Source organism: Grammomys surdaster, unplaced genomic scaffold (assembly GCF_004785775.1).
Source record: "Grammomys surdaster isolate TR1022 unplaced genomic scaffold, NIH_TR_1.0 135, whole genome shotgun sequence".
Classification (NCBI taxonomy): domain Eukaryota; kingdom Metazoa; phylum Chordata; class Mammalia; order Rodentia; family Muridae; genus Grammomys; species Grammomys surdaster.
In genome coordinates, this window is record NW_021604593.1 from 4,565,622 (window position 1) to 4,592,168 (window position 26,547).

Below are 26,547 nucleotides of genomic sequence, written 5' to 3' on the forward strand. Positions count from 1 at the left end.
TTAGGTTAGCATCTGGGAATGCCTGTGAGCTGAGTCCCAGCATCCCTTCCCTTCTTCCTTTCTGTCTCCTTAGCATAGATGCAGTGTGGCCAGCTGCCTCAAGCTCCCGCTGCCACTGCCATGCCTTCCCTAGACAGACTGTACCCTCAAACTACAAATCCGCAACAATCCTAGTTTATCACAGTAGCGGGAAAGTAACTAAGACACCGGGATTGAACCTATGTCCTCATGCTTGCAAGGTGACAGCACTACTTAGATAATGATACAAGCTAGCAGCCCTGTCAGGTGCCACAGAAACAGCAGGAATGAGGAACATTTTGTGAACTAAGCTGGACAGAGAAAAAAATACAAACATTATCTGTCTTGTAGAATCTAAAATGTCGTCTTAAAATAGAAAAGTCCAGTAGCAATTATTAGTGGCCAATGACAGCAAGGAAGAGATCGAGATTGGGTAGGTGATACTAAACACACACACACACACACACACACACACACACACACACACACACTGAGCTGGATGTCTCTAATAGAGTGATAAAGCCTTAGGAACACAAATCGACATCATTAGTACACAGCCTAAGGATGTCTTGAAATATTGTGCCTGTAAATATATACAATTAATACCAATTAAGAGGAATAATTTTAAAAGAAATGTTTAGATTGGTTTTGGTTCTACAGTATCCAAGCCAGGCTTGAAAGGCCTGTGTGCCCCTATTTGGACAGTGCCCAGCCAGGCCTCTGGGGTCTCCTGGGGGACTTTTTCAGTGTTCACACGGGGAGTTCTAACCGCAAGTTCTCTATCTGATAGTGGCAGATGGAAACAGAAACACAGAGAACGCTGAGCAGAAAGTTAGAGCGCAGAGAAAACGTTCGGAAGTGGGCGGGTGTGTGTTAGGAAAAAAAAAATGGGTGGAAACCTCATTGCTAAGTTGTAGAAAAAAAAAATAGCTGAAGTGTGCCTATCTTGGAGCGGAGCCTCTCCCTTCTGCTGGCCGCGCGGAGTGGGAGCCCCAGGTGCAACCGAGAAGCCGAGTTCACGGTCCAGGAGCTGGTGACCCTTTCCTGGCCCCCATCCCCCCACTGCAGTGAGCCCCACCGAGTTCTCCCCCGCCGCCGCGTGACGATGAGCAGCCCCATCAGCACACCACCTCCCGAGCGCCTCGGTAAGTACCGGGGCTGTCCAGATCCCGGCCAGACGCGGGTCGTACTGTGGCGCACAGAGCGAGCGGCGTCCGAGCCCGGGGGACCGCAGGCCGGGGACGCTGGTCCCGTAGATGGATGTCCCCCGGTCCGGAGAGGCCACCAGCCCCGCGATGGCGCGCTGTTTCTTTGTGTGGGGCTTGGGAAGGGTCTGGGACCCGAGGGAGGGAGAGGCCGAGCCTTCAGCAACCAAGCACCTACCCCACCCCACCCTACCCCCCAGGCAAGTCGCGCGGTCAGGGTCAATTTAGCTCCAGGGAGCCTGGGTCAACGCCAAGAAAACTCCAAGAAACTCCAACAGTTCTTTCTGGCCCACTGGTCCCCGGGACAGGCGCAGCAGACCCTGCGGGATACGCTACCCTTAACTCTTTGGGAGTATGAAACAACAAACAAACAAGACTATTTTTTTTTTAAACGTTTTAACTTCTTGGTGACTGGAACAGTAGAGTCTCCGGATGTAGGAAACTCTGATGGGCCTCCCGCCCTGCTCTCCTCGACTTTGGGGCTTTTGCAATCCAAAGTTTTGTTTTTAAAAGAACACGACTGTTTATCCATTTTACTCCTCACCGCAGAAAGGAATTCCTCAGACTCTACATGCTGTTCTCTAACACAATTATAAGATGATAGAAAACTTTTTATTTTATTTTTATTTTTATTTTATTTAATTTTTTTTTTTTGAGACAGGGTTGTATGTAAGTCAGACTAGTTTGTAGACTGGACCAGGCCATGTCGTCCAAGATGATTTTAAATTTCTGATTCTCCTACCCCCACCTCCAAGGTATTGTGATTATGTGGATGTTGCACCACACAGAGTTTATGCCATATTAGAGAGGGGACTCAGGGCTCCATGCATGTGAGGCAAGCACTGTACCAACTAAACTACACCCTCAGTCTGCCACCACTCTTTAGTTAAGTCCTTTAAATATAGGTGGTAGAGGCCTCTTGGGAACCCTGTCTGTGTGGCTTGGGCATAGGGTGCCTTATAGCGAGGATTGTGTGGTCAGCGACTGTGTGCCCCATGTGTGTCTGCTGTCCTGGGTGCCCCATGTGTGTCTGCTGTCCTGTACGCTGAGTGTGTTGGGATCACCTCTAGTGACATCTTTTAGCTCTAGCTTCAGCATGTACACAGGAAGATTCTTCATGAAATATTCTCATTGGGTTGTAAGATTGAGAGGCATACCAATAAACATGTGGGAGTTGAGGCTGAGATGTACAAGGTGTTTACAATACAAATGTCTACCACCCCGAAGTGAGCTTTACTAGAGAGTGTGGATCCCAGGGTTCGCACCCAGTTATTTCCATGTGTATCTGACTCAAGTTCCTGTGTGTGAACACATTTACTTCATTGTGTGTGGATGCACGGGCACACGTGTGAACACATGCTTAGGGCCTAGGTTAAGGAACAGGAAGTGAGGACTGCTGTACTCATTTCATCTCGGGCACCAAGGAAGTCTAGGCTGCAGACACTCGGGTCTGATGAGGGTCACCTGATTCCCCGAAACAGTTCTCTGACATTTCCATTTCAGGCCTTGCTTGGCTAATAGGGACAAACACCTTTCTGCTGGGGCTGATAGGGTTATAACCTTTACTTAAGTACTTTACCAGATTGCTTTCCCCATTGGATTAGTGGCAAGGTCCCTGCTATGGGAGACCCCTGGGATCCTGTTTCTTGCTGCTAACTCAGACAGGATATATCTATATCCTGTCTCCATGATGAAGCCATAGTTACTCTGAGCCTTGGAGCAGAGAAAATTGACTTCCCTGTGTCAGGTCTGCCCTGACCTGGGAGGGTTTAAGGATTCTGCTAGGCCTGTTTGTCACTATTATTACCAGCAAGTTATGCACAGGCAGTCTGGTGTCCTGCCCTTGGTTCAAAGGGGTCACTGCTCAGTGTAGAGATGCCAGGTTTGGCAGCTTTATATAGAATTTGCTGTTGCTGGCAGAGGTAGAGAGGGTGACCAGAAGTGCCAAGTGAAATTATATCTCAAGCCTTTTGCAATCCCTCTAGATATTGGGAACATTTCGAGTCTCGTGGGACTGTCACAGTAAGCGCACTGGACCTTTCCCAGGGTACCCTTGGTTGGGCAAGTATTTTAGTGGCTTGCAAAACACTCTGGGAAGCAGGGAATTATGGGTAAGAGACATTCTATGTGTGCAGTGGAAGTGGGTAACCACTTCCATGGTGAGTGGGGAGAGGTTAGGTAAACCAAGCAGTTTATCTCTGGGTGACTGGTGCAGCCATCTTCGTAAATGGAATATGACCTATATTATAAGCTTTCAGGATATAATGCCCCATCCCAGGGTTTAATCTATGAGACAAATATTTCATGTGTTTAAAACGTTAAATACTCAGAAACTGTCCTCCTAAAGGTCATACCAGTTTGTGTGTGTGTACATGTTTATCCATGTGCATGCAGGGACACCTGCTTATGCCAGCATGCGAGCAAGTCAGTTGATTATCTCTGCTGTCATTTCTCAGGTGCTGTTCCCCGTGTGCTTCCGACAGGGCCTGTCACTGTCCTGGAACTCACTAAGCAGTAAGAACTCATTAGCAGACTGACTTGCCTGTGAGCTCCAGGGATCTTCCTATCTCTCTCCATTCCCCCATTGGTGGGTTTCACTATAGGCTACCACTCCCAGCATTCTCAAGTGGGTCCTGGAGAGCAAATCCAGGTTCTCCCTTGCATAGCAGATAGTTTGGGAACTGAGTTATCTTTCCAGTCCTACACCAGTTTCTGGTGTCCATGACCACTTACGAATATAGCAAATCACCACATTCTTGCTTGGTCTCACTATCTCAGCTAAACCAATGGGCAGGAAATGTGATCACTTCGGAATTTGCCTCTCTATCTAGAAGAGGGTCTAAGTATGCTTTATGGCTCTGATAAGACTTACGTTATTACTTTTGTGGGGGAAGTGCCAGCCAGAGCCCAGTTCCTCCATCTCTCTATCTGTCCATGCGGGATGTCAGACCTGGGCGTTCACTGGTTTTGGGGAGAATCACAATATCTCAGTGTCTCAGCTTTCTCCACTGTTGGTGGGAAGAGCAACCAACTTCACAGTATTCACCCGGGGAACAGAATTGATCTGGAGCCATGCCTAGAAGTGCTAGCTTTGAAGAAAACAAAATGGCTTGCAGATGTGGGTACTCTCTGCTGTCTCCCAGCAGCAGGTGGCTGTTAATTCTTGCTCTCAACAGTGTGACAACAGACAGTATTTGCGCTTCTAGGCCAAGTCCTGATATGGACCTTGTCTGGGCCACCCCACCATGCTTGAAGTAATGGGTATTTGGCAGAAGAAAAACTGGAGGATCAGGGAGAACTGCATGGCTCAGGCTTCCAACCTACTAAGTACAAAACCAGGCTGGAGAAAGGGGCTGTCAGACCCCGTAGATATCTGAGGTTCACCTGAGTGGGTGTCAGTGCACAAAGCGGCCTGTGGCCAGTGAATACAGCAAGGCATGGTGTTCTGCTCACTGCAAGAATGGTATCTGAGTAGCCAAAGCAGAGCCCTGGGTGACAGCTGCCAGGCATTCCATAGTCCTCCAGACAGGTCCGAGTTCCACCATGATCCATGCCCACCTCCTAACACTACCGCTCCCTCTCCTGTTGTCAGAGCTGCCTTGCTCTGCTTGTACCTTCCCTGATGGCCCTCACTCACCTGCCCATGCTGTCTGCCTTTCCAGCTTCACCCTTCCGAACAACCTGTATCCAGCTCCTAGATGTCAGGACACCCTCCCCTGAACACATCTGCTTGTCTATCAAGGACTTGCTTGTGTAGTCTGACTCATTAAAAAATAAAAAAGCCCCCAACCTTGGAAGCCATCACTAAACAAACCTAGACAGGGGATACTTTGCGGATGCAGTGGGTCCTGCCCCTTGTCAAGAATCTGATCTCCTGAGTGGCTCTGTGTCCACATCCTCCCTTAGCCCCACTGTCTCCTGCTCAGGGCCTGACACAAAGAATTGTCAAGTGAGCCATTCAGAAGCAGACGGTGATCATGTAGACCATGCTAAAACTCAACGGTGACACCATTTCAAGGCCAAAAGCTCCTTCAGGTGTCTTTGAGAAGTCACTCCTATAGCTCCTAGGACAGAACTTGACATACACTGAAAGGCATAAAACACTGAAGCAGGCAGAGAGCACACACCAAGTGCCAGGCATGCAAAGCACACAACAGCTGAATTGCAGGCTTCTCCCCCTCCCCCACCACCTCTCAGCTTAGCCTGGTGCTTCCTTTTGATCCATATATAATTTGACCTTCTGGGGGAGTGCTGGCTGCTGCCCTCAAGTTTATAAATTTTAATTTTTGTACATTCTTCTACAGCAATGTTTTGTGTACAATCCTTTAGCCATGGTAGAGAGAGACAGTAGCCTCTTTCCTGCCTGCTGGCTAGAACCCAGCCTGAGGCTCCAGATTTCATCTGTGGGTAGGTGGAGAATTGGACAGGACCTCACAGCAGCTGCTAGAAAGCCCTGTGCATAGCTGCTTCCATGTCACAGGGAGTCCCGAGCTTGGGAAAGGGCCTGCTGTTCCTTTGACCTCTAACCCTGATGCCCTTGCTCTTTCTATTGCCTTGATACCCCACACCCCCTCTCAGTCATAGCTCTCTGGGTGTCCCTATCCCTCTCTGTGTCTGTGTCTCTCTCCGTGTGTGTGTGTGTGTGTGTGTGTGTGTGTGTGTGTGTGTGTGTGTGTATGTGTGTGTGTGTGTGTGTGTGTGTGTGTGTGTGTGTGTGTGTGTGTATGTGTATACAGGTACAGACGCCATTCGTACCATGGTGTCTATGTGGAGGTCAAAGGACAACGTGAAGTGTTGGCCTTCCAAATCTTTTTTGAAACAGGATTTCTCTTGCTGGCCCAAGAGCTTCCATGAATCCTCCTGTCTCTACCTCCTTCTCCTGTAGGCTCAGATGTTAGATTTTTGGCGCTTAGCTTGGAACAGACCACAGGAGACCAGACGGTTCCACGAAGGGGGTGGGGTTATTAAGAGACAGAGAGAGCAGAGAGGTAGAGGAGTAGAGGCCAGCCATGACCACGTGGAGAGGGGGGAAGAGAAGGGAGAGGGGTCAGAGGAGAGCCTGCAGGCTTGGGAGTAAGGAGACAAGAGAGCAAGAGAGAGAGGAGGGGGCAGGCAGCCCCTTTTGTAGTGGGCAGGCCTACCTGCCTGTTGCCAGGTAACTGTGGGGACACAAACCTGGCTGTTGCCAGATGGAGGTGGAGTTTAGACAGAATACTAACATCCCCACGTTTTGGTTTAATTAAAAAAGAAAAGTTAGAAAGAGGTGACAGTGAAGCAGGAATAGGGTCATTGTGAAATCTGGCTACTTCCTGCTGGCATTGGGGGCGACATGTCTTTAGGGGGAACCTAGAAGAATGGGTATGGGGGGATGTTTGTCTGGTCTTAGGAGAGTTGACTGTTCTGCTGTCCAGGGTCTGTGGAGCCATCTGAGGATAGGCCAGAAGGAGCAGGTCCAGTAGAAGCAGCTGCGTGTGTGACAGGAGATTTGGAGCATCTGGACGTTGCTTCTCTGGAGCTGTTCTGGATGCACCTAGTCTTGACAAGATGTAGGGAAATAAGATTACATTTGGGAGAAAGAGAATTTTTTTTCTAAGATGTACACTTGAAACCCAGAGGGATCCCGCCCTTTGTTATAGGTAGTAAGTGGGAACTTTAGGCAGATGTACTTATCTGGATGGCATCTATTTGGTCCATGAGAGGTAGCTCTGAGTGGGTTTCCTGTAGCTTATAAGTTTACAAAAGAGATAACAGCATGGATTAACAACATAAGCAGTCTTTAAGATGAGCCTTTGTTGGATCGTATAGTGGGATGTTTTATTAGAGTTAGGCAAGTTTATAGGAACCCAGGTAATTTAGGACAGTGGCATAGTAAGAAAAGGAAATATGAAGTATTTAATTGATGGCAGCTGAGTTTAGGTAATGAGGTAACAGATAATCTGTGAAAACTTAGCTATCAATGTAGTCAGAAGTCTGATAAAGAGTAAACAATAATCTATAGTTATATATTATTTTAAGAAGTGACAGAGTCCACTAGCCAACATCAGATGCATACACTTCTACTTCCAACTTTTATGGTTTTCACATAGCTTCTGGGGATCCAACCTCATGGTTGTGTGGTAAACACATTACATGCTGAACCATCTCCTCGTTGACTCAAAGCTCAGCAATTAGTCTAGACTATCTGACCACAGAATCCTCTTAACCTTGCCTCCCTAGTGCTGGGATTACAAGTACCTGCCACCGAGTCCTGCTGGTTTTTTCTGTACTTGGGTCAGGACAGTCAAACTGAGGTCCTTGCTTGAGGCAAGCGACTGGGCCATCTCTCGAGCTCTCTTCTGCCATTTTTAAAACACCGTGTAGCACAAATAGATGTGATCAATGTGCTGGCGGTGAAGAGGCTGCCTGTAGTCGAGAGTGAGTGGGATGTGGAATCCGGACCCGTTATGAACCAGCAATGACCTTGTGCAAGTTGTTAGGCCTCTTTATGTAACCCTGACTGTCCCACAAGGACCTGAGTGCCGAGGACACTGTGCCTATTTCCTGTTCTACTATTGCTTTTTTCATCGTGTATTAACAAGGGGACTACAGTGTTGTGTTGCCTTGAGTCCCAGAATGTTATAGCCAGTCTTTATCCAGTTAAGGGGAAGATGACAATCTCTAAATAAAGGGTATATTGAGAGTATCAAATATCTCCTGATAGAGTAAACATTTCTTGGACTGGGTGATAAACTAGTCAAACACTTGTCCTAAGAGCACAGAAGCATAAGTTGGATTCCCCAGAATTCATGTAAAAAGAAAAAAAGAAAAAAAGAAAAAAGGAAAAGGAAAGAAAAGAAATGGAAACAGTAACACATACTGGCTGACATCGGGGACAGGTATACACCCTGGGGCTCACTGGCCAGGCAGCCTAGCTTACTGGGAAGTTCTAGATCAATGAGAATCTCTGTCTCAGAAAACCAAAGTGGGAGGTACCCTAGCAACAATACTTGAGCTAACCTGTGGCCTCTGTGTGCACGTGTACACATGTGTACCTGTTCCTCTGTGCTATGCTCCGAGCAGTTCACAGTTGGGGCCCAGGCTTTGGCCTCTCTCTCAAGAGGCAGCCCTCTTCCTCCTCCTCTTCCTTCCCTTCTGCCTCCTCTTCTTCCTCCTCTTTCCTTCTGCCTTCATCCTCCTTCTCCTTTTGAGAATGACTATTTTCCCTCTTCCTGATTCTCTTCTCCTCCTCCTCCTCCCCTTCCTGAGGAATGACATGGTCCCCTCCCCCCTCCCCCACCTCCCTTCCCCCTCCTACTTTTCCCCCTCCCTCTCCATTCCCTTCTCTCTTCTCTTGCTGCCCACACAGCAGGCTCCTGAGGGGTCCTGAGGGGAGCCAGCCCCTGCTTTATTGGATCCTGCCCCTGGTGGGGGGAGGGTAGGCTGTGATGTTCTCCAAATGGCACTCCTTCCATTTCTGAAGAACCTCTCATTTTAGGAAAATGAATCTCAGGGATGCCTGAAAGTTCCCTTTTCCCCTCATCAGTTTCACAGTCTCTTTTCATTTTCTTTCTCATCAAAGCCTTGCCTCTCTTGGCACCTCCTCCTCCTCCTCCTCCTCCTCCTCCTCTTCCTCCTCCTCCTCCTCCTCTCACCAGCATGGGCTTCATGACTCAAAGCAGAGAGGAGACAGGCCTGTGAGCACCACAGGTTATCTCAGTTCAGCCCTGAGCAGCCCCAGGGGAGGGATTTTTATCTCCCTTTTGTGTGCAATGGCACTGAAGCCATCGAGGTGACAGGGGACTTTTCTGACAGCCCTGCCTGTCCTCTCCTGCTTTTCTGTCTCCTCACCCACTTCACTGAGGGTGTGTTCATCCAGGCCCACCCACCCCAGGAGACTGGAATTAAGAGTTCACAGTACTGCTAGAGTAGAGGGTCAAAAAACCAGAAGGAAGAAAACGATCCCTTGAGACAAACAGTGCACTTGTCTTTACAGCTATAAAATATAATATTTGTCAGAAAAAAGGTATCCCCAAAAGCAAAGAATTGTGTCTCAATGGTAGGCACCTGTGGCCCAAAGGCTGTGCTACAATCCCACACCTGGCTATCTGTCTTTCTGTCTATCTGTCTCCCAGTCTCTGCCTGCCTGCCCATATACCTACCTCTTTCTCTTACTTTATTGGCTTCTTTTATAAAGATTTTGTTTGTTACTGTTGGATGGAGGGCACTATACGGCAGCATACACACAGAGATCAGGAGATGACATCTGGAGGTCAGGGGACAACGCTCAAGAGTCAGTTCTGTCTTCTCACATTGAGGCATGGGGGTCTCTGATTCTGCTGTGCTGTGCATTCCAGGCTGGCTGGTCCACAGGCCTCCAGGGCAGCAGACACTCTGCCTCCTCTTTCACTGTACGAGTGTTTGAATTACAGATGTGAGCCACCACATCTGGGGTGGCTTCTGCTGATCTAACCTTTCTTCATCAGGCTAATACTACAAGCGCTTTTACCCATAAAGCCACCTCATAAGTCCTTCTTTGGCTTATTAAACCATGAAATTGGGTTACTCTTCATTTAAACGTTTGAGACTTGTGGCTCATTATTCCAGAAACAATGGTATTGACCTAAGTTTTGTAGGTCAGTGGGTGGATGGAAGATGGTATGTGTGAGGATACTCTTTAGGGAAGGCAGTGACCTAAAAATACTTAGGAGACACACAAGTAACAACTGCAGGTGGTTAAGAGGGAGTTAGGCAGAAAGACCTAGCAGAGAGTCCTGATGGGCAGTCTAGGACAGTGGTTCTCAGCCTTCCTAGTGCTACGACCCTTTAATACAGTTAGTCGTGTTGTGGTGATTCTAACCACAAAACAATTTCATCGCTACTTCATAACTATATTTTGCTACTGTTATGAATCACAATGTAAACATCTGATATGCAGAATATCTGATATGTGACTCCCAGGGGTCATGACCAGTAGGCCGAAACCTGCTGCTCTAGGGTTTACACTGATCACATGTATGTGGTGGATAGTCTAGTGTGTTGGCTACTTTGCCTATTGCTATGACCATTCCTGACAAGAAGCCACTTAAGAAAGGAAGAATTTATTTTGGCTCACAGTTCAAGTTGATTTAATCTGTCAGGGTTGGGAAGGCATGGAGGCAGGAGGAGACTAGTCACATTGTTACTGTAGTCCAGAAGCAGAGCACACACAGGAAGCGGGGAGAGGTTATAACCCTCAAGTCAGTCCTTGAGTGACTTAGTTCTTTCAAGGGTTCACAACCTTCTAAAACAGCACCAGTGAGGGACCAAGAGTTTTCAAACATACAGGCCTGTGGGGGACATTCCCGTTTTAATCACTACAATCAGAGATGAGCAGAGCCCAAAGCCAGGGCCTTAGCCTCGGCATCCAAAGGAAAGCAGCAAGTGACACATGGCAAAGGCCCACACCGTCCAATGAGGGACACACTACATGCAGGCTTTCATCCAACCACAATGCCCTCTATGTAGACTAGGTACTAAAAGTTCAAAGGCCATATCTTCCACTCCCCCACCCCCACCCCACCCCCGAGGACCATCAACACTCCAGCCTTGATGCCAGTGTGTTTCCTCTTCTCTAGGACTTGGTCAACTGGTAGGCTGGGGCCTTCTGCTTGACCCCAGTAAGACCCACGGTCATTACCACAGCCCCAGAAGTAAAGGTCTTTGTTTTTCATCTTCTTTCCTTTTCTTTGGGTGGGTGTGGCCTATGTGTGTTTATGTATTCATGTGTGGGGTCATGTGTGTATATGCATGTGCACATGGAGGCCAGAGGTCAGTTATCTGTTCTCAGTCACTTTGCACTTTACTTTTTGAGACAGTGTCTCTCACTGAATGTAGACTCAGTAATTTGGCTAGGCTAGCTGGCTTTGATCCCTGGAGATCCCTAGCTGATACATCCCACAGGCACCAAGATTGTAGATGTGCACCACCACAACTGGCTTTTTATGTGGGTCCTAGGGACCGATCCCAAGACCTCATGTTTGGGGACAAGCACATCACCAGCCCAGCTATCTCCTGAGACTTTTCCTCCTCATGTCACATGATCTTGTGCATGTTAGGCACATGCTGGACCCACTGCCTTCTTTTGCCTCTTTGAAATTTTAAGACAAGGTGTCAACCAGCCACCCAGGCAGGGCTTGAACTTGTGACTCTTCTGTCTCAACCCACCAACCAGGTAGCTGAGGCAAGAAGCCTGGGCTACCAGTCACAGTACAAAAGAGCCTAAAACCTTCCACCTACCCCTGGTGCCTGCATTTCTTCACCGACCTTGGCTCGTCCATCTGTGACAGCAGCTGTTAATGTTGTCTGCAGACAGATATATAATGGCAGTGTGTAGTTGTGTGGGTCTTATCCGTGAGTCCACCCCCTGTTCCCCAAAGGGGAAGCAGTGGGCAGATGCCTGCTAGAGTTGCTGTCAGGAGAAAATAATGCCCTCTGGGAGTTCCAGAAATACTTCCACCCCAGAGCTGCTATGTGTGATGCTGTGTACATGTGTGAGTGTGTGTGAGAGCATGCTGTGTAAGTCACGGGACGGCCTCGGGTACTAGTCCTCGCTGTCTACCTTTTTAGAGTTAAGGTTCCTCGTGTTTCATCACAGTATATGCCAGGCTAGCTGGTCCCTAAGCTTCCAGGGATTCTTCCGTCTCTACCTTTCCTCTCCTTGTAGGAGTGCTGGGATTACAGACATGTCGCCACACCCAGTTTTATGTGTGTGCTGGGGATTCAAACTCAGGTTTTCACCCTTATGCAGCAAGCACTTCACTTACTAAACCTTATCCCAAGTTAAGAGCAATGGGTTTAGCCCAGGAAGTCCAGTCTGAGTGAGGACCGTCAGAGACGCAGGGACACCTGGATACTGTTGACTGGAACCTGGTTAAGAAGTCAAGACCTAAAATCATGAAAGAACCAAGGAGGTTCATATCACATAGGAACACGGCCCAGCCTCACCTAGTTCAGATGCATCTAACAGAGCTGCAATCCTTGCCACATGTCCCTGTAGTTTCAAAAGAAATGGCTTCCCACCTGAGGTCCCCACCCTCAGTTACACTCACGAAAATGACTTCAAATCTCCACTTCAGTTATTTTTAATTTTAGTTAATTTTCTAGCACCAATGGTAACAAGTCTAAGAAAAAATGTCTTTGTTGAAGTACAAAAAAGTGAAAGGCAGAATCTCCACGTGAGCCCGCTGAGTAGGAAGTCAGAGGCTGAGGAGCCGCGCCGCCTTGGGAACCTTGTGATGTCTATCTTGAGACAGATGTAGGATGTGTGGCCCAGTGGCTCTCACAGCCAAAGTGGTTACCCACTGTTTGCTTTGCTCTCCGTGAAGATGCCATGGGCTGGGATCTCCGCAGAGCCGACTAGATGACTGATTTCTACCATATGAAGTTGTAAAAGGTTCTCATCGTGGTTCGTTGTTCATCTCTGTCCAGACCACAGTGTGTCATTTTGCCAATTATCCCAGGAAGAAAATTCTTGTTTGTTTGTTTGTTTGTTTCTGATTTTGTTTTTTTCAAGACAGGGTTTCTCTGTGTAGCCCAAACTGTCCTGAAACTTGATTCGTACACTAAGCTGACCTTGAATTCAGAGTTTTTCTGCTTGCCTCTGCCTCCCTAGTGCTGGGATAAAAGGTGCCACTACCAGCTGGTTTATGAAAAAAATTCTTAACCTAACCTTGGCGATGCCAGGTTGATACCATAAAGAAAATTTGGAAATTTTGAGGCTGGTGAGTTTGCTCAGTGGTTAAGAGCAATCGTGAGGATCTGAGTTCAGACCCTAAACCCCACATCAGGTGGCCCTTAACAGCCTATAACTCCAGCTCCAGAAGATCTGAAGCCCTCTTCAGACCTCTGCAGGTACCTGCACACACATAAGCACATACTCACATACAAACACACGTTCACACACACACACATGCACATGAATTAAATAATATTCTTATTTTAAAAAATAAAGAGAACCTTGTCAGAAAATTCTAGGATAGAAACAGTTTATCCACAGATGTTGGGACTAGCTCATGTGCCCATGCTTGATCCTATGCAGAGTTATGGTGGGCCACCTTGTCATGGTTCTCCAGTCTGAGAAGTGAAGTAATTAGTATTCCATCACACAGAGCAGCGGGTACAAGTCATGGCTGGAATGCAATGTGTCCAGCTCTGTTGAAGGGTATTTTCACAGACTCAGCTTTGGGATCAGACTACCTAATGCCTTCCTAGTGGCTGAGTTGCTATCTAAACAGGCACGGAAATATTTAAAGAGCAGCTCAAAGAAGTATGTTCTCAGCTTGACTTCAGCCAGCTCCGAGGCTAATGCTAAGTTACTCCGAATTTCTACTTAACATGATATAATTTTACCTAGCTGTGTCAAAGCAGTGTGTCTAGGCTGGCGCTATAGATTACTAGGGAAAGTACTTGACATGGAACCAGAAGAAGTTTAGTCTTTAGAAAAGCATGGCATGGGGGTACAGATTTGTGATCCCTGTGCAGGGGACATAGAGACTACTACATCTATGGGGCTTTCTAGCCTACTGGCCTTACATTCTTGAGATCAGAGCCCCAGACCAGGGGAAACCCTGTCTCAAACAACAAGATGAACAACACCTGAGAAACAGCATCCAAGGTTCACCTCTAGGCTGAACACATACCCTAACATACATGCACAAATACACACATGTACATGAACACACACACACCATCGTGGTCATCATCATCATCATCTGGTGTTTGAAGATGCAAACTATCTGTGTTTCTACGTTAGTTGAGGGCATAACTTGGAGAAAGAGTTATTTGGAAGGATGCCAAATAGAAAAGTGGGGGTTGGTGTGCAAAGTCCTTGCACTGTGCAGAACGGCCTGGCTTCCAGAAGAACCAAGGAAATGCCCATCTTCCTATGGGTTGGGTGGGTGAATCACGTGATGTCCTATCATGGAGCACAGAACCTCCCTCCGAGATGGGGTGGGGAGGACTATGATCTGAACTCAGCACAACTCCATGAATGTCCCCTCTGTAACACCAGCCCTCACATGTGCAGGAAAAGAGGAGTTTTAGAAAGAGTTTTCATTCACTAGATTGAAAGACAGTTCCTTCACATAAGCTAAGTATGTTTGTGCCAGGCTCTGGCAGTTACCCTTGGGTCATTTCCTACGTGAGAATCCCGGATCCTTTAGAGCCGGCTCAAAACAATTTATTTTTAAACAAATTTATTTTAAAATTGAGTGAAATGATGCTTGTTGCTCACAGAGAATGCAGACAATACTGAAGGAAGGGAGGTGCATCGTTGAGGATGCCAAGGTCAAAGGCGGGTGTGGCCGATGCTGATCTTAAAACATGCAGATGCCCTGAGAGCCCGTTTCCAGCTCATGAGCACCACAGAGCCTTCATATCAGAATTACTATTTCCTTGGAGCTGGCTGATGTTCTTCATTCCCTCTGTATCCAAGCTGGTACTTCCCTGCCCTCTTCTGCTGTTTCCCCTCTGTAGACTGCAGGCTACCTAGCTAGCATTAAGTCACTGCCTGGTTTCTTCTCTTACATTTTTTTGTTTGTTTTGTTTTGTTTAAATGTATGTGTGTGGGCAGATTGGTGTGCATGTTCCTGTGTGAGAGGGGATATGTGTGCACATGCATGTGTAGACCAGAAAACAATCTTGGGTTTCACCGGATCTCTTCTTGACCTCATCAGTTAGTTGGCTAGCTGGCTGGCTGCCTGGCTGGCCAGAGAGCCCGGGATTCTGCTCAACCCCACCTCCACCCTTCTTTTGCTCTAAGATTACAAGCATGTGCTCCCATTTTTGCAAGGGTTCGAGGATTAACCTCAGGTCCTTGTGTATGCAAGGTCAGCTGTTCCTGCCTGAGACAGCCTCCTCCCTAGCTGTGCAGCCTGTTTTTGTCAAGTGTATTTAGAATACAGCTGCTCTGTTTCTCTGTGATGGCTGAGCTGTTGCCACAGACTGACCTAGCCTAAACTGTTTATTCTCCAGCTCTGTAGGGAAAAAAAATCTGTCAACTCCTCTCTTAAACAGACAAAGGAATATAACTTCCAAGTCCAGATCCAGGCTAGCCCCTTACAACTATCAAAGAGACCAGCTTCACAGTTGAGCTTCTATGGAAAGGAGATCTGCATCTGAGATCAGGGTACAAACAGCAGCATAAAGCTGCCCAGGCCACATCTGCTTAACTAACTTGTCTCCACAAGCACAATGGTGCCCATTCCTGATCTTCATTGCCCCGGTTGCCAGTTAAGGGCCTTCTTATTGTTGATCTTGGCCATCCCATAATCCCCTGTGCAAAAATAGGCACCCTAGGCTCTGCCATTGTCCTTCAGAGAAGCCTCAGATCACCTGAGCAGGTTCAGGAGGAAGTGTGGAGCAGGCATATAGAGTATCAGACTGGCTCTACCTGACCCTAAAGCTGGGCCTCCATCATCGATCGCTCTCCCATGATCATAAAATGGTATGTGGCACCCCAGTATGGGCAAACATAACACATGGAATGTGCCAGACTAAACTTACTTCATGTATCCTATTGAAAAGTATGTCCACTTGGGAAACAGTCCTCGACTTGGAAATTGAGACTCTGGGGTTAAGTGTACCTATATCTGCCAGTTATGATGTCGCCCAAGCACAGGTAGGATTCTCCCTGACCCTGATCAGGGTTTGTCTTGTCAGTTGTACCTATGACACAGTCATCACTGATGTGACAGGTGTCATATGGAGATTTCCTTGCTTACAAGGAGAGCTGTCTAAATTCTGACTGCTGAGGGTAGGGTGAAGTGAAGCTTTGGGCCGAGGAAGGAGTGGGGACCAGCCATTGGAGCTTAAGAAGTAACTGGCGGTCTCTGCATGTGTTATGGAACTTCATCTACAAGGACCGCCCTGACCCCCACACTGGAGGTGTTCCCTGTACATCTGACATGTGTGTGTAGGTGCATTTGTATGTAGGTGTGTGCACCTGTGCATTCTGTAGGCTAGAAAAAGTGACAGGTACCTGTTCTATCACTCTCTGCCTTAATTCCTTTGAGGCAGGGTCTGTCCCTAAGCCTGTAGCTACATTGGAGGACAGCCATGTCACTGAGGGTACAGCAACAGAAGCAACCAGACTTTGCTCTTAATATGGATCCTAGGATGCAAGCTCAGGTCTTCATACTTGCACTGTAAGCATGTTACACTGATCCATCTCCCTGGCTCCTGGAATGAAGTTTTCCTTTTTGCCTCTTTAACCAGTACCAGTAAGCCTATGGCCCAGAAATGATATGTTGAATACTAGCTACGTGCCAGGCCCCAAAGATGTGACAATGAGGATGACCAGCAGTCATCCTCAAGAAGAGTTGGTGTTCTAGTGAGAGTGGACAGACACACAGAGGAAGGCTAAATCCATTGGATAGTGCCAAGGGTTAGGGAGAACATTTACTCTGAAGAGATGAGGAAGGTGGAGAAGAGAAGGGGTGTGTCTATGTGTGTGTCCATGTGTATGTGTGTGTCTGTCTGTCTGTCTGCCTGTCTGACTGTGCCTGTCTGTCTGTGTATACATGTGCATGCATGTTCATATATTTGAAGGTTCGAATGTGGGAGTATGCATGCATGCATATGCACATGCTTGTGGAGGTCCAGTCTGAGTCTCCCTGCCTGACCAGGGAACACTAGGGATCCACTCATTTCCTCCCCAAGCATTGAGATTACAGGAACACCACCATACTTTTCTTGAACATGAGTTGTGAGGATCCAACTCAGATCTTCATGTTTGGAAGGCAGGCTCTCTACCAACTTAGCCATCTTCCCAGCCCAACGGAGTGTCATTTTAAAGCCAGAGGATATGGGCAGGTAATGTTTGAGAAAGATCTGGGAGAAGCAAAAGAGAAGTGGGTGTCTGAGAGGCACAGCATGCCCTTTGTACAGCTCGGCACACTGCTACAGCACAACCACAGGGCAGTGAGACACCTGATCAAAGGCTAAATCCAAACATGTGAGCCAAAGAAGCCTTTTCCTCTTCATGAATCTCTGGGAGGGATGAAAAGCTGACTTCTGCAGGTACTCATAAATTTGGTACCACATGGGAGAAGCAGAGAGTAACTGTGACGGGGCCACAAGCAGTGATAAAAAGCAGGCCTAAGACAAGAAAAGTAGGTCGCTCACTCATGGCGAGACCAGTCTGTGTCATCTTTCCCTCGGATCATAGTGTACTTTAGGTGACTTCAAATCAAGGGGCAAATGACTTCATGGTAAGTACTACATACACACCCCCATTGTACACATTTGTTCACGTACACACACACACACACACACACACACACACACACACACACACACGAGATAAGAAGACCCAGATGGCTCTACCATCTGCAAGGCTCCGCCTCCTGGATGGCGTGTCCAACCTCTGCCCTGCTTCAGATCCCAAGCAGCTCTGAACCCTAGTTACTTCTTGAGTAGGGATGCCCTTGGCATCTTGTCACTTTATCATAAAAGGACATGGAATGATTTTTTTTTTCCTGAAAAGTGAAGTGGATCATGTATGCCAGCCAGGTACAGAGGGCAGCTGAAGGGAGAGACAGCTACCATGGGTATTTATTAGTGTGAGGGTTTATACTTCTTCAGAGAGCCTTTTCCCTCCCTCTGTATGCTGATAGAAGTGGCCTCTCCACCTAGGTCTGCCTCTGATAAGCCTGAAACAGTAGCTGAGCCTCTTATCAGGCAGCTGCAGTGGGATATAGGGACTCTGCACTGCACAGTTGGTGCTGATAAAGTGGGCCTGGGCCAGACACTCAGCAGCTGCTGTCTTGGACCTGTCCCTAGAGCTGCAGTTCTCAGAAATAGGAGACTGAGACCCAGGAAATTTCATTTATTTCCTGCACCCCATAGTAGGTCAAGCTGATAATAGCCTTGGCTGCAGAGCATGCATAGGAACATAGAAGACTTTGCTAGGAGCCTTGGTGGGGCGGAGCTACTGGGGAGCCCTTGGGAGCCAGCGTGCCATTGCAGATGGAGACCCATTTGTGAACTGTGAAATGTCATAGGTTTTTGTGAGGCTGGCACTGCTGTCCCTGTTTTAATGTGGAGACACTGAGATTCCTGCAGAGGTGTCAAGGTTTTTCACCTAAGGTATAGTCAGATTAGAAGCTATGTTGGCTGGCCCCCAGGCTGCCTTCTCTCCTAGAGGGCCAATTAGACTTTTCATTGGACCTTATATGCACATGTGCTCACACACACACACACACACACACACCCTGCTTGACAACATCATACTTTATCTTTAAATTCCACATTAGCTTCCAAGCTTCTCTGACTTTGCCCCCCTAGGGATTTCAGATGAACATCTGTGGGTGCCAAAGAGAGTATTTGGGGTGTGCTTACACTAAAACACGCTTGTCATTTATTTTTAAATGAAGCTTATCAGGAATCTTGCAGTTTAGAAGGTAATCCTAATAGAATGGGACCTAGACAATTATTTTGTTTTTATTGTGGTGGTGGCAGGGATAGAACTCATACTTGCCAAACACATGCTCTGTGCCACTAAGCTACACACTCAGCCTAGCATAGGTGTTTTTGAAAGAATTCTAGGTGACATGTGTGTGGAGCCAGAGTTGAGAGGCAGGACTGAGAGGATGCCCTTCTGAGTGTGTCCACTATGGATGGCAGGCAGGCCAGGTCACCAAGGCAGGGGAGCATCTTCAGGACTGCAAAGCAAGTCTCTGGGAAGTGTTCCTTACTCGTCTGTTTAGTCCATATGAGGGATGCCTCCCACAACACTCAGCAATATCTTTTTTCTATATTTGGTGCTAAGGATGGAGCCCAGGGCCTCACATACGCTTAGCTGAAACACTTACTTACATTCCCATACAATAATGCATTTTTTTGTAAATTTGAAAATGTGTAACTTTATTTTTAATAGTTGAAGTGATTATTGTGATTTAATAATCCCATTTAAAATCCCTACTCATGGACAGTCCCTTCATTAACTTTTAACCACAGTCCTGCTGCAACCTCTGACCTTTCAGCAGTATTAAGGTTTTCCTTCCTGTGACCTTGACCTCACTGTGTGGGTCCGGAGGGTTAAAATCAGGTTGCCAGGCTTCGTAGTAATACCTTTGCTTACTAGGCCATCTTGCTTGACCCTGAAAATATTCTTCCTAATTGTAGTTCTCCTTCTCCAGAATTGATAAAGAGTATCTCTGTCTTAGTTAGGATTTCTATCGCTGTGAAGAGAAACCATGGTCATGGCAAATCTTATAAAAGAAAACAATTGAGGCTGGCTCACAGGTTCAGAGGTTTAGTGTCATGGTTGGAAGCATGGCGACACACAGGCAGATGTTCTACATCTGGATTGGCAGGCAGAAGGAAAAGAGAAAACATTGGGCCTGATTTGAGCATTTGAAACCTCAAAGCCCATCCCCAGTGATACACTTCCTCCAACAAGGCCACACCCTCTAATGCTACTCCCTAAGCACTCATTATGAGTCTATGGGGGCCATTCTTATTTAAACCATTACACTCTTTTTCTAGAACCTCTCTCCCACAGCATCTACTCAGTGTTCACATGAGAGAACTCAGCTTTCATACCCTCATCTTTAGGATCTTCCCTTGTTCCTCACTCACCCAGGCAGACGAAGGACAAAACCTTATTAATAACACTGAACATGATAGTGATAGCGTACTAAGTAATAAGACAGGAAAAGGGAGGGAAATGAGCTCATGATACTCATGGAGTTAGCCACTCACACGCTCCTGTTCTTCTCTCCCAAAGTCCCATGTTTTTTAACTTCCCAAACAAAACTCAAAAGGAATAAATTGAAAGGTATAAGATAGAAAACTACATTTGTTCCCATGTGAAAGCATCCATACATCAAAAGAATGCAAGAATGTGAAACCTATCCTGTTTCTAGATCGTCTCCTGGGTAAGACAGTTTTACTCTTGGTTGAACAATGGACCAAATCCTGTTAATGCCTAGTGGTTTTCTGGGGTAGCTAATTTTATTTTGTTATTCAGTTTGATGAAACTAAATCTCCTCACATTTAATAAAGAAATAATCACAGAAGCCTGTTGGGAGATCGCATTTCAGTGACTCTTCTTCCAGGGCAAATGTGGAAGGACTCAAAGATGCTTCTGAAGGACCCTACTAAGTGGTGAGGGGTGCTGCATTGGTCATTGCAGCAGGAAGCTATATAAGTCTGCCCACGTACCAGGGTTCAGATTTCAACCACACTTCCTCTGTGGTTGAAGGAACCACCAGGAATCCAATGAATTCCTGACGTGAAACTGGGTCTATATATGTTGATTTTCCTCTGATTCATTTCTGGTATTTATTATTGTCTATCAAAGAAACACAATGTACATGGCAGCTGGCTTGTGTTGTGGAACTTCAGCAGACAAGAGGAAGGGCTATATATACATTTGTGGCTTCTTTACTTTTAAAAAACAATTAACTTGGGCAGATGTGAATCCCAAGACCTGGTCAGGGAATGAGGAAGATGTTAGCAAAGATCGGGAGCTTGCCAAGGATGACAGATTGAGAAGTTCATAGAATATTCTAATAGGTAGAGAAACAGTGGGAGCAGGAAATAAAGGAATCAAGGGGCAGGAATGATAGAGAGAAACAGCCTATCCTCCCCCAAACACAAAGACATCATAGGAATGGGATCATGGGCTGGCAGCTTCCTCATTCCATCCAGATGCGAAGAGGAAATGAACTGGTGACTCCCATCAGTGTTTTTCTGCCCTGATACGAAGCAGACAGGATTTGGAGGGGTGAAGAAGGGAAACCCTCAGGAAACCCAAATGGTTCAGATGACAGTAAACACTGGCACTAAGCCTTCTGCCATCTCACCCCCCACAGCACAGGTCCAGGCTTCTGTTTTCTGAGGCCCTGTTGTGTACACACACACATACACACACACGAGTGCACAAGTGCTCATGACCACATGTGTGCACAAGAGGACAAGAGATCTTACGTAGGAAGGCACCCCTAGGGAGCCATCCAGGATATTCTCATGTCGTTCTCTGCGTACTAGATAGACCTGTGTAGGTTGGATGTCAATCTCTGATACCAAATTTCCAAATTCCCTATGTCGCCTACTAAGGAGACCTCTTGAAGAACTGTGACGTGACTTTTTGAAAGGGTCGTGTTATTTTATTTGCATATTGTTGTCTTTACCCTTACCGAGCCAATATATTCCCGATATTTAAACCCAAATGCACTCTGTCTTCTGCCATACCCTTTTCAAATGCAAGTCTAAGCACTCGAGTCAAACTGCAGTGTTGCCCAGAGAAGCCAATGTGATAGATAGCATTGGGATTCTGCAAAAAGATCCACCTTGAAAATTTGACTCTAAAATAAATCTTCTCCTAAAAAAACTTAACTTAACTTTGTAAAAAGTTAAGTTTAATGTAGGAAAACAGTTATCTGAAGAATTTACATTTAGCGTGTGGAGAGCTAAGCGGTTTGCGGTGCCAGGAACAGTGTCTATGACTCCCACCTTGTCCTTATCAGTATGGTTTCCTGCAGGCCTGGCCACAGCCCTCAAAAAGAAGTTCTCCTCTGTGCATTCAGGAGCAGTCCTGTAGCCCTGAAGCTCTCTCAGAGTCTCCCAGGATCAAGAGGAAAGGGCACTGCAGAAGGGCAGGAAGGACACCCACTTCCTGCTCTCCTGCCCTTCCTTCCCTTCGGGATGCTTTGCTAGTGGACTTTCCTTTTTAGGGCCACACTCTGCATTCTGCTGCACTCGGCCTTCTTTTGCTCACCCTGCCTGTTGGAGCTCTGCAGTCTGCCTTGCTGTCTGATGCTCAGCCTCTAACCATGATGCTACCCAAGGACTAGAGAGGTAACTGTTAGCAAAGAGGAGCTTAAAGACCTGAGTCTGATCCCCAGAACCCATGTAGAAAACCCAGCAGATTCAGTTTGCAGCACTTGTAACTCCGGCACTGGGAGGTAGAGACAGGGGGATGCCTGAGGCTCACATACCGGTCAGGCTAGCTAATTGGAAAGCCCTAGGTTTTAGTGAGAGATCCAGTTTCAAGAGTCAAGATGGACATTGTCCTGAGGAATAAAGCCAGAGAGTGACCTCTAGTCTATAACCCACACACATGCATGCCCACTCACATGCCCACTCACACCCACACACAAGAGACTATCCAAGTGAAGGTTGCAAAACTCCATTCCACCTCCTCCTACCCAACTGTCCTGCTTGTTATGGACATGGGATCTCCTGATACCCAGGAAGGAAAGAACACCTTTCCATCCACTTACAGGCAAACGAGCCTCCTAGAGTTAGCTTGGCTAACTAAATCATTGTTATTTACACATGTAAACTGATCAAGGTCATGAGTCACATAATTAGGTACCTAACTATACTGAAAATGCAATTGCATTCTTAAGTTAATAGAGTCCACTAGAGAAGTGGCAAACGAGCATGCAGAAGCCAGTTGGGAAGCAAGGACTTAGACATCTGTGCGGTGTGACTCAGTTACACAGGGGCTTCTGATCTGTATTCGAGTCACATGTCTGAGTGTGTGCAAAACACAAATGGACACACATGCATGAAGAAGATTTAGCCTCTGTCCATGGGGTTCATGCCAGAAACTTAATAAATGTCAGCCATCAATGTTACTGGAAGCTCAGTGTACCTCTGTGGGCTCACTGTTTAGAGAACCTCAGGATGTACTAAGTAGTTGTATACGAAGTTGTACTTAGAGGACCTCAAACAGCACCTACTGTGAAGTGCATGCTCTGGCGTGGTATGCGCTGTAGATGCAGAGGACAGCTTGAAGTGACATTCTTCAGGAAGCACTTTTGTTTAAGACAGGGTTTTGCTGGCCTGGCACTCTCCAGGTAGAGTAGGCTGGCTGACCAGTAAACTCCAGGAATTCCCTGCTAGTGTTACAAGTGAACATCTGATCAAAAATAAATGAATAAATAAATAAATAAATAATAAAAAAACAAAAAAACATAGATTCTATTGCTTAAACTCAGGCCCTAACACTTGAAAGGCAAGTTTTACCAAGTTACCTGTTCAGCTGCTGTTATATAAATGATTCACTCCATAAGCTTTGGTTTGTGGCCTGGGTTTGTACAGTCAACCAAGCAAGAGTGTCTTTCCCTTACTGAATATTTGTGTATTCGTTACTCTTACGTCTCTGTGACAAAAGCCTGACAGACACAACTTAAGGGGTGCAAGGTTTGTTTTTCCCTTATGATTTGAGAGGGGGCAGTCCATGGTGGTGAGGCAGGAGAGTGGCAAGTAAGCCAAGTAGAGGTCTGTTCCTATGACCATGAAGCTGACAATACAGAGTGGAACCCGTACGGGGCGTAACCTTCCAACACTTACTGCAGGAGTTATTAAGGTCAGAGACTGAGCCTTGGCAGCTCTAATAAGGCAAGCTCTTCCCATCCTCAATAACCCAATTAAAGAGGCAAATTAATTAAGCAGAAAAAGGTTATTTCTATGATGAGAGACACAGGAGCCCAGTGATTCCTCCCCTCACATAACCTCTTCCTCTGGTGGTACTGACATGACATGCAGATTTAAATTCATTGCAAGAGGTATGCATAGCTAAATAGTCCTGCAGGGATAAGGGGGAGGGAGTCCTATCCATCACTGACTTATCATTGTCTGGGCTCTAGAGAGACAGAGATAGAGACAGAGACAGAGAGAGACAGAGAGACAGAGACAGCGATAGAAACAGACAGACAGACTGGGTCTAAGTATGGACTTTTGAAACTTCAAAATCCACCCCCAGTGACACACTTCCAACAAGGCCACACCTAATACTTTCCAGACAGTTCTACTCTCTGGTGACTAAGCATTCAAATATATGAGCCTATAGGAGCCATTCTCATTCAAACCATCGTACCATCTTAACCCAAGTCATGACATATTTGGCAATGATAATGTCTTAGTTAGGGTTTTATTGCAGTGAAGAGGCACTGTCATCAGGGCAACTCTTATAAAAGACAACATTTAATAGAAACTGGCTTATAGTTTCAGAGGTTCAATACATTAGTATTGTGGCAGAAAGCATGGCGTTGAATAGGCAGCCTTGGTGCTGGAGAAGCTGAGAGGTCTACATCTTGATCTGAAGACAGCCAGATGGAGACTGTCTTCCACAGGCAGCCAGGAGGAGTATCTGATTCCAAACTAGGTGGGGCTTGAGCACAGGAGACCTCAAAGCCAACCTCCACAATGACACACTTCCTCCAATAAGGCCACACTTACTCAAACAAGGCCACACCTCCTAATAGTGTCATTCCCCTTGGGCCAAGCATTCAAGCAAATGAGTCTATGAGGGCCACACCAATTCAAACCACCACAGACAATAACAAATAGCTAAATGATCTGACAGTGCCAGGCACTGTACTTGATTGTTAGCACATATTAAGAATAATACAACATAGTTGAGCAGCCATCTTTAATGTGAGAAAAAAACATAAATCCAACATCACTCCCTAAAGGCAGTCTGGGCCTGAGTTTGCTCCATGTGTGGTAAGTGTGCTGACCTTGAAGGTATATGAGCTGGACAGGTGAAGGCTCTATCAGTGCCTCATAGCATCCTGAGTATCTTTTTCTCTCCATAAGTGCCTGGATAGGGATGTAACAGGTGTGTTGAGGTCTTCCTGAGCTACCTCTTAAGAAGCTCAGGGCTGTGAAGCCAAAGCTGAGGGGGATGAGCAATCCCCTCTTGGCTCCTCATAACATCTGGGGATATCTGTCTCCATTGGCATTTGGGTAGAGAAGAGATCTTCCTTCAGAAAGGCATTTCCCCACCTCATCACCCCAGACCAGCTGCCCTTAAAGTAATTGGCAGTGGTAATTTGTCCTTTAATTGCTTTTGCCATAATCAGCAATGGTAGTAGTTCCTTAGCATGTGTATTCAGCCAAGGATTTGTTTAGCCTCCAGAAAACAAGACTGAAAACAGTGGTCTCATAAGCCATTGATCAGAGAGATACATGCATTTCAGAGCCAGGCACAAGAGTCTTCTCCCTGACCCCAGCAACAGGTATGGGGACAGGCAGAGGAACAGGCAGGTGACAAGTTCTCATCCTCAGTTGTGCTTTCAGTGACATTAGCTGGCTCCTAAAAAGAAAGGAGACACTAACCAAGAGTCATGGCAGACTGACTATCATGACTAAGAGAGGAGGTATCCTGTGGTTTCGTATTTATTTGATAAGAGATTATTGGAGCCTTCCAGTCTTTTTACCGAAGCCTAATGTCACCAGCCAAGAGTAGAAGGCAGCATCTGAACTGTGCCCTATGTGCTATAGATGCACAGTCATAAGCTCAGTGATCCTCAGATCGAGGCTTCCACACCACCAGCAGCTGAGAATATATGAGAAATGGGAATTCTCAAATCATGTAGGGACATGGCCAAGTTGGTGAAGTGCTTGCCTTGAAGGACGAGGACATCAGTTCAGTCCCCCAGAATCAATGTTTAAGACATCCATGTATAGTACCATGTGGTTGTAACCTTAACACCAGGGAAGCCGAGATGGGAAGATCAGAGAATCCCTAAGGTTCAGTAACAAGCCAGCCTAGCCTAATCATCTAGATCCACGTTAATGAGAGACTCTGTTTTAAAAGACAAAGTAGATGGATCCTGAGATGACAGCTCTTAGGTTGTTCTCTGCTCTCTCTCCCTTCCTCCCCCCCCAAACACACATACACACACATACACACACACACACACACACACACACACACACACACAAGGAACTGCAAGTTCTCAGCTCCCAACATTGGCTACCCTGAGTCTTGGGGTGGAGGCAACTGCAATCTGTGGTTTCCCAGGTCCCACAGGATGCTTACACATACATGCACTCTTCAGTTTGAGAGTGAGAGAGAAGGTGAGAAGTATCCATCTCATTATTGCCTGCTGTTCTGGATTTCCTGCCTCTGCTTTGCAGAGAAGGAAAGTAGTCTTGGAGAGGAAAGTATACTGAAAGGAACAGTTTTATACTGCCCCAGAGTATGATCCTATGACAAGAAAGTTTAGAAGGACCAAAGAAGGACCAAAATCCAAGCCTGTGTAACTCATTCCCTCCATAGGGCTGACATCTTGTTCTCCATATGATGAAAGCAGCAATCTCTTCCTTTACCCATCCATAAGCCAACAAACAGTTCTGGTGAAACAGAGAGGGACAGGACAGTGACAATTCCACAGTGCCACCCTTGACAGCCTAAGGAGATCCCTTAGATTTTTCTGGTCCTGGATTAAGATCAAACCAGAATTCACAGTGTTGGCACTGAAAAGAATTTCAAGGGTAGCTGGGATAACAAAGAACCAATTTCATTAAGATATTTTAGTATAGGCTTAAGCATAGAGGTAAGAAG

At 46.6% G+C, this 26,547-nt stretch overlaps 1 protein-coding gene across 1 annotated transcript in view; it reads left to right on the top strand.

The window, feature by feature from the left end:
- Positions 1-905: 905 nt before the first annotated feature.
- Positions 906-26,547, top strand: part of Gypc (glycophorin C (Gerbich blood group)) — a 35,023-nt gene continuing 9,381 nt past the window's right edge. Inside the window, exon 1 of the mRNA XM_028762726.1 lies at positions 906-1,163. Within this exon, the coding sequence (XP_028618559.1) occupies positions 1,124-1,163 (40 nt within the window). The 5' untranslated portion in view covers positions 906-1,123. The remainder of the gene's footprint in view (positions 1,164-26,547) is intronic.